General features: G+C 42.1%; 1 protein-coding gene across 5 annotated transcripts in view; it reads right to left on the bottom strand.

Annotated features, from left to right (window-relative positions):
- mettl22 (methyltransferase 22, Kin17 lysine) overlaps positions 1-16,738 on the bottom strand; it is a 50,017-nt gene that overhangs the window by 17,588 nt on the left and 15,691 nt on the right. For all 5 annotated transcript variants that reach the window (XM_048552312.2, XM_048552309.2, XM_048552313.2 and 2 more), the window contains 2 exons: positions 14,618-14,689; positions 6,375-6,428 (listed from right to left, as the gene is read on the bottom strand). In XM_048552312.2, the coding sequence (XP_048408269.1) occupies positions 6,375-6,428; positions 14,618-14,689 (126 nt within the window). The remainder of the gene's footprint in view (positions 1-6,374; positions 6,429-14,617; positions 14,690-16,738) is intronic.

Genomic DNA, 16,738 nt, shown 5'->3' with positions numbered 1-16,738 from the left:
ATTTGTTTGTGAAGGGGAGAATTTAAAAAAGGCTAGAGGTTATCTGTTAATAATTTATATTTCCTAATTATCAGTGGTTAAAGACAACTTGTTTGTGATAAGCAGCTGTTTTCTTCCTAAGTACAGAAACCTGGTGAATGTGTTTTTTTAAAACAAAGTTCATCAGTCAGGTAAATTAGGGATCTTGAATACTTTGACTAAATCTTTTCACATTTGTGATGAACTGGGAACAGTGAAGATTGATTTCTAGTGCACCCACCCTAGTGAGTTACAACACTAGCCATATGAAAAGCTTGCATACATTTGGCTAATCCAGAAATTTGACTTATCATGGGTATCTTTCTATTGGGTTTACTACTCTACTAGTAGGAATGGCTGACAACTTCGACACAACCAGAACTTGTGCTATTCTATTTTAACTTAACACATTGTCATTTTTTTAACCCATTTTACTCTTATTTGGATTCTGGAATCAACTGTACACTAGTAAAACTATTGCTGAGGCTGAGATAAGTTGACTCAGCACAGAGCAGGAATCAAACACAAACTTTCTATTGTTCTTCCCTCACAAGGTAAAAATATACAGTAATGTTGTGTGAAGCGGACTCAGAGAAATACAACATGGAAACAGGTTACTTGGCACAACTCATCCATGCCTACCAACTTTCCAAGACTGAACTAGTCCCATTTGCCTACAAATGGCCCATATCCCTCCAAACCCTTCCTATCCATATACCTGTCCAAATGTTTTTTTAAATGTTGTAATTGTACCCATCTCTACCACTTTCTCTGGCAGCTTATTCCACATACACAACATACTCTGTGTGAACAAGTTGCCCCTTAGGTCCCTTTTAAGTCTTTTCCGCTCATCTTAAACCAATGCCCTCTAGTTTTGGACTCCCCTACCCTGGGGAAAAGACCTTGGCTGTTCACCTTATCTGTGCCCCTTGTGATTTTATAAACTTTTGTTAGGTCACCCCTCATCCTCTGATGCTCCAGGGAAAGAAAGTCCTGTCTATCCAGCCTCTCCTGATAACTCAAACTCTCCAATCTTGGTAATATCCTAATAAATCCTTTTGGCACCTTTTCCAGTTTAATAACATCCTTCCTATAGCAGGGCAACCAAAACTGTAACAGTACTTCAAATGTAGTCTCACCAATGTCTTGTACAGCTGTAACAGGATGTCCCAATTTCCGAACTCAATCTCTGACCAGTGATACTAAGTGTGCCAAATGCCTTCTTCACCACTTTCAAGGAACTCTGTACCTGCACCCCTCATCTCTGTTTGACAACACTCCTCAAGCCCCTAACATTAATGTGTAAGTTCTGCCTTGGTTTGTCTTACTGAATCACAACACCTCACATTTATGTGAATTAAACTCCATTTGTCATGCCTCCATCCACTGTCCCAGTTGATCAAGATCCTGTTGTACATTTGGTGTCAACTGTAAACTTACTAACCATGCCTCCTATGTTCTCATTCAAATGAACACCAGTGGACCCAGCACTGATCCTTGCAGCACACCACTGGTCACAGGCCTTCAGTCTGAAAAACCACCCTCTACCTCTGTCTCCTACCATCCAGCCAATTTTGTACCAATTGGCTAGCTCTCCCCGAATCTAATGAGATCTAATCTTACTAACCAGTCTACCATGCTCTACCTTGTCAAAGGCCTTGCTAAAGTCCATGTAGACAATGTCTACCATACTGTCCTCATCTATCTTCTTCATCATCTCTTCAACAAAACTCAATCAAATACACGAGACACAATTTCCCACACACAAAGCCATATTGACTGTCCCTAATCAGTCCTTGCTTTCCAAATGCACATAAATCCTGTCTTTCAGAATCCTCTCCAACAACCTACCCACCATTACATTACACTGACTGATCTGTACTTCCCTGGTTTTCTCGTGCAGCCTTTCTTAAATGATAATACCTTCCACTACTCTGGCACCTCAGGTGGCTGTCGGAGATACCAATATCTTCGTTAGGAGCCCCATGGTTTCTTCCTTACCTTCCCACAATGTCCTGGGATACACGTGATTGGATCCCAGGGATTCACCTGCCTTCATGCATTTTAAGACCTCTAGCACATCCTGTTCTGTAATTTGATTGATTTATTGTCACATGTATTTGTTACAAATAGTCAAACGTGTCGCCACTTTCTGATGCCACTTTAAAACATAGAAACAAACTAGACAATGAGTATAAAAGTAGAAGAATAAAGAAATAAAGTTAAAAGTTCAACATTACAGTCCTTCTTAAGTGCTTACCCAAGAGCCTGGACCTAGGTTTTTCCACCCCGATGCTGAGACCAACATCAGCACGAAGTAGTCGGCCAGCCTCGAGCTGCTTCGCTGTGCCACTGTCTCAGAACTGTGTCGCCATTTTTTTTCACCATCTTGTCTTTACCAACGCTGCTGCTGCTGCCATGAGACCGTGCTGGGCTGATTTCAGCATGTAGCTGTTGCTGAAGCTGCTGGGTCCTGCACTAGACCCGAATTCACCTCCTTTCGCAGCCACTGGGAGAAAAACTTGACTCCCTCCACTGCCTTCGGAAACAAATCTTGCCTTCAATGTGCAGAACGCCTTGATGCTGTCTGAGCTCTCCTCAAGAAGGTAAGGATAAAGTTTTTTAAAAAAGCATGGAAAGAAGGAAAACAAAAGGGCTGCATGATCACTCCTCCAATGCGCTCATGAAGGTGACTAGTGACCAGGACCCCATCAGACACACCCACTTAACTTGCAACACTGCCTGCAAGCCTGTGGGATCAGAGGCCACTTGTGGGCTTAATCTTGTGGAAACCTGGGATCAAGACCTAACCTGTACGGGAACAAGATCTGAAATTAAGGAGGCCCAACCAAACCAACCGCAAAGTCCCCTGGAACGCTCAAGGCCACAACTGGCGCTCAGTACTGCACTGGGACTGCATACTCGCCTTCCGGAGCATCAGACTTCCCTCACCAATGCTGGGGATCCACTAGGAGCAGCCACCTACCAGGAAACGTGGGAGACGCGCTGGACTTAAGGGGAGACTGAAACTTCAGGGTACAAGTCTCCTCTCCCCAGCAGACTCCCGGCAAACGTCCAAGTCCCTGAAAACAAGGTGGACGACCTCAAAGCTAGACTCATCTTACAAAGGGAATTGAGAGATTTCTGTACGTTCTATTTCACAGAGGCATGGATCACTCCTGCTACACCTGACAGTGCCTTACAACCTGAGGGTTTTGCAGTTTACCAAATGGGCCACTCAGCATCCTCAGTCTACACAAAAGGCAGTGGGGTCTGCTCCTGATCAACACCTCCTGGTGCTCAGATGTGATGACCCTGGTGACTTACTGCTCCCCCGACTAGAATAATTTACACTGAAGTGCCGTCTCTACTACTTGTAGCTTGAGTTCACCTCTGCTATCCTGACAGCAGTCTACATCCCACCCCATACAGAAGTGAAGAGTGCATTTATTTAAGTATACAATGCTACAGTCTTGAGACAGAATACCCAAAGGCTTTTTTCATCATAGCTGGTGCCTTCAACCAAGCCAACCTCAAGAATGTCTTACCAAAATAACATGTCCCCCCAGAGGTCCAAACATCTTTGACCAATGCTATAGGCCAAAAATTCCCCTGTCTGCATTTTGGAAAATAAGATCACAACACTGTGCTCCTCTTCCTGGCTACTAAGCTGAAATTGAAGCATGAGGACCCAGTATAGAGAGATGTACTGCTTAGAGTCGGTGGACTGCTCCACACTCAACAAGAAGTTGACACAAATGTTCTCCAACCAGAAATCCAAGGATGGAAATGGCAGATGCACTCCCTACTGAAGTCCAGGGCTGAGGCATTCAATATGGGCGACTCCTGATCTATACAGGAAATCCAGGTATGACCTTTGTAAGGCCATCAGAGATGCCGAGAGGCAATACCAAACTTACCTTGACACCCAGTCTAACCACACATACCCTGGTTTTTTTTACGGCAAGACTTACACAACATAATGGGCTACAAAGCGAAGTTGAGCAGAATGGCGAGCAACAATACATTCCTACCCAATAAGCTTAATGCATTCTGTGCTTGCTTTCAACAGAAGGTCAGTGAAACCACATCACCTGTTCCAACAGCCTCAGATGCACCTGTACCCAAGGTCATCACTGCAGACGTTAATTTGGCCCTTCTTAAGGGTGAACCCATGGAAAGCAATTGGCGCGGATGGAGTTGCCAGCTGTGCACTCAGGGCCTGTGTGGACCAGCTGGCGGGAGTATTCACTGACAACTTTAACCTCTCCTAAATAACCCACCAAATTGAAGAAGACCACCATCATCCCGTTGGCAAAGAAAAATCAAGCAGCATGCCTCAATGACCACTGCCTGGTGGCTCTGCCCTCCATAATTATGAAGTGCTCTGAGGTTAGTCATGACTCACATCAACTCGAGCCGACTTGATACTTTGCAATTCGCCTACTGTTGCAACAGGTCAACAGCAGACACCATCTCCCTTGCCCTACAATTATCCCTGGAACATTTGGATAACAAGGATACCTATGTCAGTCTCCTAATTATTGATTACAGCTCTATCTTCAACATCATAATTCCAAACAAACTCATCTACAAATTTCCAAGCCTAGGTCTCAGCTCCCCCTCTGTAACTGGATCCTTGCCTTCCTGATCCATAGATTGCAATCAATAAGAACTGCAATCAATAAGAATAGACAATTCCTCCTCCGCCATAATCCTCAACACCGGTTTCCTGAAAGGCTGCATACTCAGATCCTTACTGTAATCCTTAAAAACTCTCGACCATGTGACCAAATTCCACCCTAACTGTGTTTACAAGTTTGCTGATGACACCACCGTTGTAGCTTGGATCTCAAACAATCACGATACAGAATACAGAAAAGAGAATGAGTGCTTAGCATCATGGTGTCAAGACAACAATCTCTCTATCAGTGTCAACACAACATAGGAGCTGGTCAATGACTTCAGGAAGCAGAGTGGAGGGCACACCCTTGTCTGCATTAATGGTGCTGAGGTGGAGATGGTCGAGAGCCTCAAGTTCAAGAGAGTGATGATCACCAACAATCTGTTCTGGTCCACCCACATCGACGCTATAATCAAGAAAGCACAACAACGCCTCTACATCCTCAGGGGAGTAAAGAAATTCAGCATTTCTGCAGTCTTAGCAATTTTTACAGATGCACTATAGGAAGCGTGCTATCTAGATGCATCACAGCATGGTATGGCAACTGCTTTTCCCTAGACTGCAAGAAACTACAGAATCATGAACACAGTCCAATCTGTCATACAAACCAGCCTTCCACCTATTGGCGACATCTATACTTCTCGCTGCCTCGGGAAAGCAACAAACATAACCAAAGACCCCATTCACCCGGTTAAGTTTGAATGCATGTCTTTACCACTGTAATCAGACTTTTGAACATATCTCTCAAATGTTAATGTTGATCCTTCCCTCTGCACTTTCTCTGTGGTTACCACAATGTATTCTGCCACCCATTTGCACTCTTGTATGGTACAATCCACGTTTACAGCATGCAAAACTACACTTTTTGCTGTATCTCCATACGTGACAACAATAAATCAAACTGAAGAGCAGATGAGCACTGGGCTCCTGAGCTCGAAAGCTGCATTATTAAGATATCATTATTGCATAGAACCTGATTCGGAGGTAGATAAATTTTTAAAAATATCTGAGTTTTGAAGGCAACGTCGAGCTGACACAAAAGAGGAGTTGAGGCCTGGGGCAGATCAGACATGACCTTATAGAATGGCATGGCTAGCTTGAGTGGCTGAATGGCCTTTCCTGCTTATGTTTCTTATATTTTATGCTCTTAAATACAAGAATGCCTTAAAGTAACAAATCTATTCACATTACCACGTGTAAACAATCAGTATTCTAGTACTGGGCTTAACTGAGAGCAATGACCAATGTAAATTCTTCCAAATTTTTGATATTTGTTTCTCTGTAAAGCAACATTTGGAACCAGCCCAACTAAATCATAATCACACTGAAAACAATCAATGCTGGAGATCACAGCGGGTTAGACAGTATCCATGGGAGACAGCAAGCTACCGTTTCCAGTCTACATGACTCTTCATCAAAGCTGAAATGAAGTGTGGAGGGGACAGCATTTATGCTATAGTTTTTTTGGGGTGGGGTTGTGGATGTTGGTGTGGTTAGTGGGATGGGGGGGCTGATGAAACTTTATCACACCTCACTGTGGCAAAAAAAAGGATAAATACGTCATGAGTCAATGGCAATCCAATCCAACTTGTACTTCTTTTTAACTCCTTAGAGTGTATTTTGAGCTATATGTAATAAGATAGATAATAGTCCAATAGTATTGATCTCTTACCTGTACATAATTCATCTCTCAACCAATCCAGTTCCCTTACTTTAATTTCACTTCCTGTTGATTCATGCACAAAATAAAATATTTTGTTATAACTTAGGAAAAATTAAATGAAGAAAAAATGCAAATCCACAAACTGTGATATTATCCGATAGTATACCATGTCTTTATAAATATCTTCACAGACTCATCAATTCGCTTTAGCATACATTCCTCAATCACTGAAAGCTACACTTTGGGGCTTTAAATGCTGTTCCCTTCAAGGATAGAATTGGAGAACTTATCCTTTAACTTCATCACCAAAACTCAAATTTTGCAATTTTTTTCTTTTTTTAAATAATTTATTTGAATGAGAGAAGGCTATTTGTTTTATATCAAGACATCCTAGAGACCACAGAATTTGTGACTTTTTTTTGTATTTTGGCAAAGAACTGACAAATGTCTCCATTATACTTTTTACAATATTCTACAAAATTTGAGCAATTTAATCACGCTCAAATAATTATAATAATTGCCCAAAATCTGAAATGCAAGTGCTACAAAGTTTAAACTTTAAAAAATCATCTTCGATTCATCTTCATATGACAGCTCTTATGACATGATTCTGTTGACATCCTAGTCTCAGAGTATAATTATGTCTTCTTGTTTCCTAATGTTAGAAATAACCACACCTAATAAACTTTTGCAACTTTCCATGACTGGTGGGCTGACACATCATTGCGTTGCACTAACTCTTGCTGCCAAGAACCTCCAATGATGGGAAGGAATGAAGTGCCTAAATGGTACTTGACTTTGTCAGAATGATGCTACAGAACCGAAGGAAACTCCCAACTGATTCTGATTGGATAGCAAAACTCGCATTGACCGAACACAATCTCAGCCATTAACTCTGACAGACAAACACTGCCATATTTTGGCTGAGTTTGCAATATCTTCTCAAGCCATCCCTGGATTCCCCAGAGGGTGTATGCAACCCTTGGCTGGTCTCATCTATAGTCAGAAATTAGATTTGGTGCTTTACATTCACTAGATAATGGATTCTTATATACAAATCTTTTATCTCATTTATTTCCTGTGCTGATAACTGAAGTGAGGTATCTGTTAGCACCATTACTCTTCCTGCTCATATTTCAGAGCAAAATTGTAACTTTGAAGCCATAAGGGAAACTTTCACTAGCGCTAGTGCTTTACACAGATTTTTCTTGTAAATCTCAAGCAGGTGCTGATCACTCTTCACTACGAACATTTCCCCCAAGGAGAAATGTTGGGAACATTTCAATTCCAAAAGCTCTCATTCTCTATGGTCATATCTGGTCTTAATTTATATCACAGGGCTACTTCCAATCCTTTTGCAGCAGCATCTTCTTGCAGAGTGGCTAGAAGGTTTTTCTCTGTTGCAGTATGACAGACTTGTTGAAATTTTCATGTAATGAAGACCAGTAGCATTCAACGTTCTCCTCAGCTGTCATAGGTTTATTGTGTGTTCAGACAGGTGATGCATTAATCCCAGTCCATGCAGTGGGGTCCGGTCTTCAATCATCTTGCCACTGGACAAAGGCCTTCTTCCATCAGGACTGTGTGGTAGTCAGTGTGCATTAACCATCTGATATTAAAAGAACCCACAGATGGGCATCTTCCACCCTCTTAAAATTAAGTTCTGGATCTGGAAGATCAGGATCCACGCAGATAACTCCACTAATGATAGACCGGGATGTTGCACAGCTATCACAGGCACTATGATACTGACATTGCTGTCCTGCCCGAGACATGACAGGAGGGCGAAGGCTCAAAGAACAGGCAGATATATCTTCTTTTGGGAAGGCAAGCTAGAAGAGCTCTGTCCAGTTGGTTTGGCCATAAGAAAAACACTTTCTATTCTCAGAAAATACTCGAGTGAGATAACAGAATGCTTCATTACTCTTTGGCTCATCCTGCCCAGAAGCAATACAACACAATTATCACTGCAATAGCCCCAATCCTTGCTGCAAAGTATGAGGCCGAAGATGAATTCTACTGCAGCCTTGATCAGTCACTGAATGGGTTCCAAATGAATTTATTTTGTCAGAAAGAAAAATACAACAAGACCTCATGACAAAACCCTTGGACCAGATATCGATACCAGCTTGACTACGTCATCTTGCACGCACTGGACTGCATAAATGTCCGCAATACCCATGCCTCAACAGGAGCTGAATACTGCTGGATTGGCTGTCTCCATCTAGTCGGCTATCTCCATTAGACTGGCCCAAAGCGGAAGCTGCTACAGGAAATTCAATGTCAATTTACTCTAGTGACTCTCTGAAGTCAGTATCTTCCAGTCAACCTGACACGTTGAATGAACAAGAACCACACAGTGTGTACAATGCCCTTAAATCCATTGTAAACAGCACCTGCTGGTTTCTTTACCAGGAAAAATACAGATGGATTTGCCAAGAAGGATCAGGTGATCCACAAGCTACTAAACCGCAAACATATGGTGTTGTTGAACTGAAAGCTAAATGATGAGTGAAGGAAAGCAGGTCCACAGACAGCTTAAGGCTATGGTCCAACAAAAAAACCTCTGACCTGAAATGGTGCTTTTAAAAAAATCCAGCAACTCACTGACAACCATGTGTCCGTAAATTCTTTAGTGCAGTCCAGGCTATCTATGGCCCAAGCACTTAAAGACCACTGAGAGATAGGAATGAAATGTATTCATCAAGGTCAGAGAAGCAGTCAGTACAGTTGGGAGAAGCACTTTAAAAATCTCAACTGAGACTTAGTCCTTAACAAAATTGCCATTGACCTCATCCACAGGGTGCTACTGTCACCATGTCATTGAAAATGCCATCCAACAAGGAAGAACCAGCAGATGGAATCCCCGGTGAAATACCAAAAACACTCTTGGCACAAATACATGATCTCAACTCACTCAGTTGGAAGGAGGGGAACATGCCAAGGGATCTCTGACATGCCGTAAGAAAAGAGTTTCCATGCTGCCCACCACAGGGAAGGTCATCGTAAGAATCGTCCTTCTTCCAGTGGCTGACCTCCTGGAATCACAAGGCTGATTTTGTCCATCAAGTGGCATGGTGAAAATGATCTTCATAGCAAGCCAAGTCCAAGATAAATGCAGAGAACAGTAGCAACTTGTACACATGGTCTTCTTGACCTCTAAAAGGCCTTCCACTCTCAGTTGGAGGGATCATGCAATGCCCTTAAATTTACCTGCTTGCAATAATTTATCACTGTTGTCTGTAATCAACAACATTTAAGCCATGATTCTCCCCAATGCATCCATCATTGACTTGCGCAAAAAATATCTGTGCAAACTGATTGATTCTGGGGCTGAACAGATTATTTGTATTTTCTGTTAGAAGGTTGCGAGTCTGTGGAATTCACTTCTTTACAGAGTGGTGGAGGCAGGTCATTAAATATTCTTAAGATAGATAAGCTCCTGACTAACAAAGGGAATCAAAATACAGGCTAGGCAGGAAAAGTGAAACTGAGGCCACAATCAGATCAGATATGATCTTATCAAATTGTGGAGAAAGTTCAAGAGATTGAATGGACTACTACTGCTCCTAATTTGTACGCTTGCAATCTCGGAGTGCCTCATCTACTTTCTGCTGGAAAATGTTCTGGCTCACTTTAAACTAAAAGGATGGATTGAAGAATTTGTACTGACCAAATAGTGTTTTAAATGCTGTCAAGCTCCCTGGCCAAGCTTCATATTCCTGGAGCTATTTTTGGTGTCAATCTTTCTGAAAACATTTGCGTTTTCAAATGCTGACATAATCTCCTCCAGTCTTGGTACAGGGTAGTGACTTTTCTTTACAGTTTGAGTAAGATCCAAATAAATTGTTTGCTGTACATTTGACTTCTCTCTCAATATTTTGGGATTTATTTAATTTGAAGGTTCTGGTGATTCCCCTTTTCTCTAGCATCTTGTCGAGCTCCTTCAAGATCTTCTGTTTGTTTTACAGTACTGTACAGTTTTTATTTTTCATTCACAGGATGAGGGGGTCACTAGCTAGGCCAGCATTTATTGCCCATCCCTAAGAGTCAACCTCATTGCTGTGGGTCTGGAGCCACAGTAAGGATGACAGTTGTTGAAAAATACCAGGTCACTAAAGTTTAACATATTTTTTACAGAAAAAAATTCCTACATCAGTAGTAAATCACACATTAAGGAATTCTGACATGTTTTCAAATAGAATGCTTCTACAGCCAAAACTATTGAGAAAACATCAAAGTGCATTGTTGTCAAGGACAGCAAAATCCAATCTGACACAAACAATGTACTATTATACTTCTGACAATAGAGTTACTCCCACTAGTGCATAATAAAGCACAATCACTTTATCATATGGCAAGGTAAGTCAGCCAAATTCAAAATTATGCCAATTTATAAGACTTCAACAAAATTTCTTGACTTTTAAAGCCAAAAACAAAAGAAGTGAAAAACTAACCTTGGTGAATGACTCAGCCAGATTTTTCTGAAGCGCAGTCGTATTCTCCTTTCCCATTTATTCTCTTGTTCTTTTTAAATACTGTTCATCTTAACATTTTCTAGTTCTTAGGAAAGGTCTAAGTCTGAAACATCAGTTTTTGTTCTATTCATAGCTATTGCCTGAAATATACCTCATTATGTGTCATAAGATCTTGTTTGCCTGGTCTGAAATTATTTCAGATGGTGCTAGACGTTTAGGAGCATTTTCTAATTGAATCTTACATCCCTCTCCTTTGTGTTTTTCTGTGGACTGTTGCTGTTTTTATAGTTTCTGCATGCCACATTTGTAGAATTATAATATCTGATTTGCAGTGAGACTATAGCCTAGTGGTATTACCATTACAGTATTAACCATGAAACCTAGTTAATGGCCTTGGCACCCAGGTTCAAATACCTGGTGGTGAAATCTGAATAAAATAAAAATCTGGAATTAAGAATCTAATAACGATCACGAAACCTTCATCACTTGTGTTTATTTCTTGATAATCTGGTTCACTAATGTTCTTCTGGGAACAAAACTGCCACCTTCACCTGGTCTGGCCTACGTGACTCCACGGCACTGTGGTTGACTCTTAACTGCTGTCTGGGCATGTAGAGATGGACAATAAATGCTGGCCTAGCCAGTGCCATCGACATGCTGTGATTCTCTAAGTTTAAAAAAAACTGCCAACCTGGAAATTACTTATTTACTGTTACTCTGTTTTAAGTCTGTTTACCAATCCTCAATCCAAGCCAATCTTTCTCCCAGTATTATCAGCCTCAACTATGCAAAATAATCTTTTATATGGCATCTTATTAAATGCCTCACGAAAACCCTGATACTTTAGACCCATGGTTTCCTGTTTATTCACCCTGGTAGTTATACATGAATATTTCAAACAAAAACAATGTTGTCACTGATTATCCAGATTGCGATTTTCCTAGATTATTCTACCATGTCCCTAGTGATAAATTCTAGCATTTCAGCTACCAGTGATATCAGGTTAAGTGACCTGTAGTTTTCTTATCTCCTCTCTCTATTCTTTCTTTAATAAGAAAGTTACATGTGTTATGTACCAAGCCAGGGGTTTCTTCTTGAATATTGGGAATGCTGTAAGATAAAATCAATAAATCCACCAGGTCCACAGCCACTGCTTTGAAACGACAGGATGTAGGATTTTATCCTAGAGATTTATCAGCTGTCAGTCAAATTACATTTCTCCAGCAAGTAGATACCAAATATTTATAAAAAAATCTCTTCCATTTCCTTATTCCTAAAGTTAGTTTCTCCTGATAGAGTACAAAGCGTCTGGAATGGACACAAAATCTTTTCAAAATCCCTTTGTTTTCACATATTTAGAAAAGCTCTTAAAATCAGATTTATGCTTTTTGCTAGATTAGTCTTATTCTATTCCTTCTTACCACATTTTTGGTTATCCTTTGCTAATTTCTAACATGATCCCATTCCTCAGCTTATTACTCTTTAGTAACAGTACTACTATAACGCCCTCTTTTAATGTGATAATATCATTTAGCACAATTGGATCTTATTTTCCCTGGAGCTTTTATTTCTCAAGGTTGTTTATCGAAAATTACGTATTTTATCTTTAAATTATCAACAACACTTGTGTACAACAATAACTTTTGACCAAATTTCCCAAGCTAACCTTAGCCATTTTATGTTAATTGACTTTGTTTGATTAGACTATAGTTTTAGACATAATCAAATAACTCCTAAACTCAATATGAAATTGCACAATGCATGCCTCCACACATGATATTTACCCTAAGTTCAGTAATGTACCTCTCCCATTACACAATACCGAATATTAAACAATTAATGCTCTGAAGACAGATCATGGACTCAAAACGTTAACTCTATTTTCTCTCTGCAGATTCTTCCAGACTTGGTGAGCTTCTCCAGCAATATTTTGTGTTTATCAAACAATTGGCTCAAACTTATCTCCTCAGCCAATTTTTTGATCCATTTTAGTATTTCGTGTTTCCATCCCGATCCTGTATCCGCCCCCATCTTTATTCATAGCTGCAATTTAAGTACTTACTTTAAGACAATTTTTTGTTATCATTATTAAGCCACTTAGTACTACATTCACTTTGCAGGTTTCTAATTAGGTGTCTGAACTTTTTTTGTACCAATCCTATCTGGCAGTGCATGTCAATCTACCACTCCCGGTTTCCTCAAATCCTTTATGTCCCTTCAAAATCTATCTCCCTATAATCAAAGGAACCTGTACATACTTCTCTACTGTAACTAATTTCAACCTTCATAATATTACTAATAGTACTGATAAATCACTTATTTGTTCCTCTTTTCACTTGATCACTGGCATCATGAGAAAAAATTTAAAACTACCATCTCCATTGTAACTTTATTAGCCTTTTAATATATTTTCTGGATTTCAACATAAAATTTGCAATCTATATACCGGAGAGAGATAACGGGAACTGCAGATGCTGAAGAATCCGAGATAACAAAGTGGGGAGCTAGATGAACACAGCAGGCCAAGCACCATCTCAGGAGCACAAAAGCTGATGTTTCGGGCCGAGACCCTTCATCAGAAAAGGGGGATGTGGAGAGGGTTCTTAAATAAACTTGGGGACCGCTTTGCAGAACACCTATGCTCGGTTCGCAATAAACAACTGCACGTCCCAGTCGCGAACCATTTTAACTCCCCCTCACATTCCTTAGACGACATGTCCATCCTGGGCCTCCTGCAGTGTTACAACGATGCCACCCGAAGGTTGCAGGAACATCAACTTGTATTCTGCTTGGGAACCCTGCAGCCCAATGGTATCAATGTGGATTTCATAAGCTTCAAAATCTCCCCTCCCGCTACTGCATCCCAAAACCAGCCCAGGTCATCCCGCCTCCCTAACTGGTTCTTCCTCTCACCTATCCCCTCTTCCCACCCCAAGCCACACCTCTATTTCCTACCTACTAACCTCATCCCGTCCCCTTAACCTGTCCATCCTCCCCGACTGACCTATCCCCTTCCCTACTTCCCCACCTATACTCATGTCTACAGGCTTCATCCCCACCCCTTTAACTTGTCTGCCTCCTCTCGACCTACCTTCTCCTCTATCCATCTTTGATCCGCCTCCCCCTCTCTCGCTATTTATTTCAGAACCCTCTGCCCATCCCCCCTTTTCTGATGAAATGTCTAAGCTCGAAACGTCAGCTTTTGTGCTCCTAAGATGCTGTTTGGCTTGCTGTGTTCATCCAGCTCCACACTTTGGTTATCTCTATCTATGTACTGTGCATGATTTAATGACCTACAATACTTCAGAACTAGTTTTATTTAACATGAATTAATAGAAACGCAATTATTTGCCTGACACAAACTGTACACAGGGAACCATATCTATGCTGGACCAGATAGGAGCAAGACTCGTATGATTTTGGGTATCAAGCCTCATTTAGATTGGATTCTGGAATAAAGACAAAAGCTAACCGTTAAATTAGAATGCTGCATTTTGGGAGCATCATTCCTTCTTCTCAAGAATTAAGTTGGGATCAGAGTCTCAATTTACATTACAGCCTTGTAGTTGTTGCAGTACAATTCACACTGATGCTACAGATACAGCGCAAGTAAGTGAAGTCTTACATCTAGGCCTAGTATTTTAGCAATAAGGTGTGTGGATGCCATGCTTTGGAAATAGTTCAATTTTACCAGTCACTATCCTAATTGATTGGAATTACAACAAGTAAATTGCAGTTACTTTACGCCACTTCTTTCAAAGCACCTCAATTTACCTGCCGCCTCATAGATATTCTTGTTTACAATGATATTTCTTTCACACATGTTCAGTAAGTCTTCGCCAACATCTAGAAATATAAAAAGCAAATACTCAGCACTACAAAAGCAGCTTTTTATACATATAATACAGCAGTTTAAATGAGAATTGAAGAGTGATAGCGTGCTTAACACAAGCCAGACAAACATGGGTACTCATTATTGTGCTTAGGTCCAAATTTACACCAATAAAGTTTCCATTTGCCCAATGCAAACTGTGCACTTTTTGCATATGGACATACCCCATTCCTTCAGGTTCATGAAACCTGGTCACAATTTATGAGATCAAGGCCTAGGGACTCCCCACTGTGTTTGGGCTGGAACTTAGTCGGTTATCATAACTAATAGTTAGCTGAGTATTGAATACTGAGAGATAGCAAGAACTGCAGATGCTGGAGTCAGAGACAACACAGTGGGGAGCTGGAGGAACACAGTAGGCCAGGCAGCACCAGAGGAGCAGGAAAGCTGATGTTTCGGGTCGGGACCCTTCTTCATAAACGGGGAGGGGTAAGGGAGCTCAGAAATAAATGGAGCGTGGAGGGGTAGGGCTGGGGAAGGTAGGTGGGATGGTGATAGGTGGGTGCAGGCAGGGAGTGATAGGGATTGATCAGTGGGATGGATGGGGAGGATAGGTGGGAGAGAAGATGGACAGATTGTGCCAGGCAGGGATGAAAGGGAAGGTTGGACATGGGGTGAGGCCAGAGGTGGAGAGATTTGAAGACTGATAAATTCCATGTTGCGGCCATTTGGCTGTAGGCTCTCGAGGCAGAATATGAGGTATTGCTTCACCAATTTGCGTGTGCCGTCATTGTGGCACTGGAGGAGGCCCAGGTTGGACACATCAACCAGGGAGGGGGGAGTTAAAACGGTTGGCGACCGGAAGATGTCATTTGTCATGTACAGAGTGCAGATGTTCTACGAAATGGTCTCTGAGCGTACACTTGGTCCAACCAATGTAGAGGGGGCCTCATTGCGAGTAGCGGATATAGTAGGCCAAGTTGGCAGAGGTACAGGTGAACCGCTGTCTGATATGAAAGGGGATGGGTGGTGTAGGGGCAGGTGTAGCATACAGTAAATGGAAAAGCCCTGGGGAAAATTGATGCACAGAGAGATCTGGGCTTTCGGGCCCATTGTACCCTGAAGGTAGCAATGCAGATTGATAAAATGATCAAGAAGGCACATGACACGCTTTCATTCATCAAATGGGGGTATTGCGTACAAGAGTTGGCAGGTCATGTTACAGTTGTATAGAAGAGATAATGGGAACTGCAGATGCTGGAGAATCCAAGATAACAAGGTGTGGAGCTGGATGAACACAGCAGGCCAAGCAGCATCTCAGGAGCACAAAAGCTGACGTGTTGGGCCTAGACCCTTCATCAGAGAGGGGGATGGGGAGAGGGTTCTGGAATAAATAGGGAGAGAGGGGGAGGTGGACTGAAGATGGAGAGAAAAGAAGATAGGTGGAGAGAAGAGTATAGATGGGGAGGTAGGGAGGGGAAGACGGACAGGTCAAGGAGTTGGGATGAGGTTAGTAGTTAGGAAATGGAAGTGCGGCTTGAGATGGGAGAAAGGGATGGGTGAGAGGAAGAACAGGTTAGGGAGGCAGAGACAGGCTGGGCTGGTTTTGGGATGCAGTGGGTGGAGGGGATGAGCTGGGCTGGTTGTGTGGTGCAGTGGGGGGAGGGGACCTATACACCTGTATTCCTCATGCAGATGACCTCAAGGCCCTCCGCTTCTTCTGGTCCCTCAGGCCAGACCAGACCCCCTCCACCGACACCCTCATCCGCCTAGCCGAACTCGTCCTCACCCTCAACAACTTCTCTTTCGATTCCTCCCACTTCCTACAGACAAAGGGGGTGACCATGGGCACCCGCATGGGCCCCAACTATGCCTGCCTCTTTGTACGTTATGTGGAACAGTCCCTCTTCCACACCTACATAGGCCCCAAACCCCACCTCTTCCTCCGTTACATTGATGACTGTATCGGCGCCGCCTCTTGCTCCCCAGAGGAGCTCGAACAGTTCATCCACTTCACCAACACCTTCCACCCCAACCTCAGGTTCACCTGGGACATCTCCAAC

The sequence above is a fragment of the Stegostoma tigrinum genome, chromosome 23, assembly GCF_030684315.1.
Source record: "Stegostoma tigrinum isolate sSteTig4 chromosome 23, sSteTig4.hap1, whole genome shotgun sequence".
Taxonomy (NCBI): domain Eukaryota; kingdom Metazoa; phylum Chordata; class Chondrichthyes; order Orectolobiformes; family Stegostomatidae; genus Stegostoma; species Stegostoma tigrinum.
This window is presented reverse-complemented; position numbering and strand designations above follow the sequence as displayed.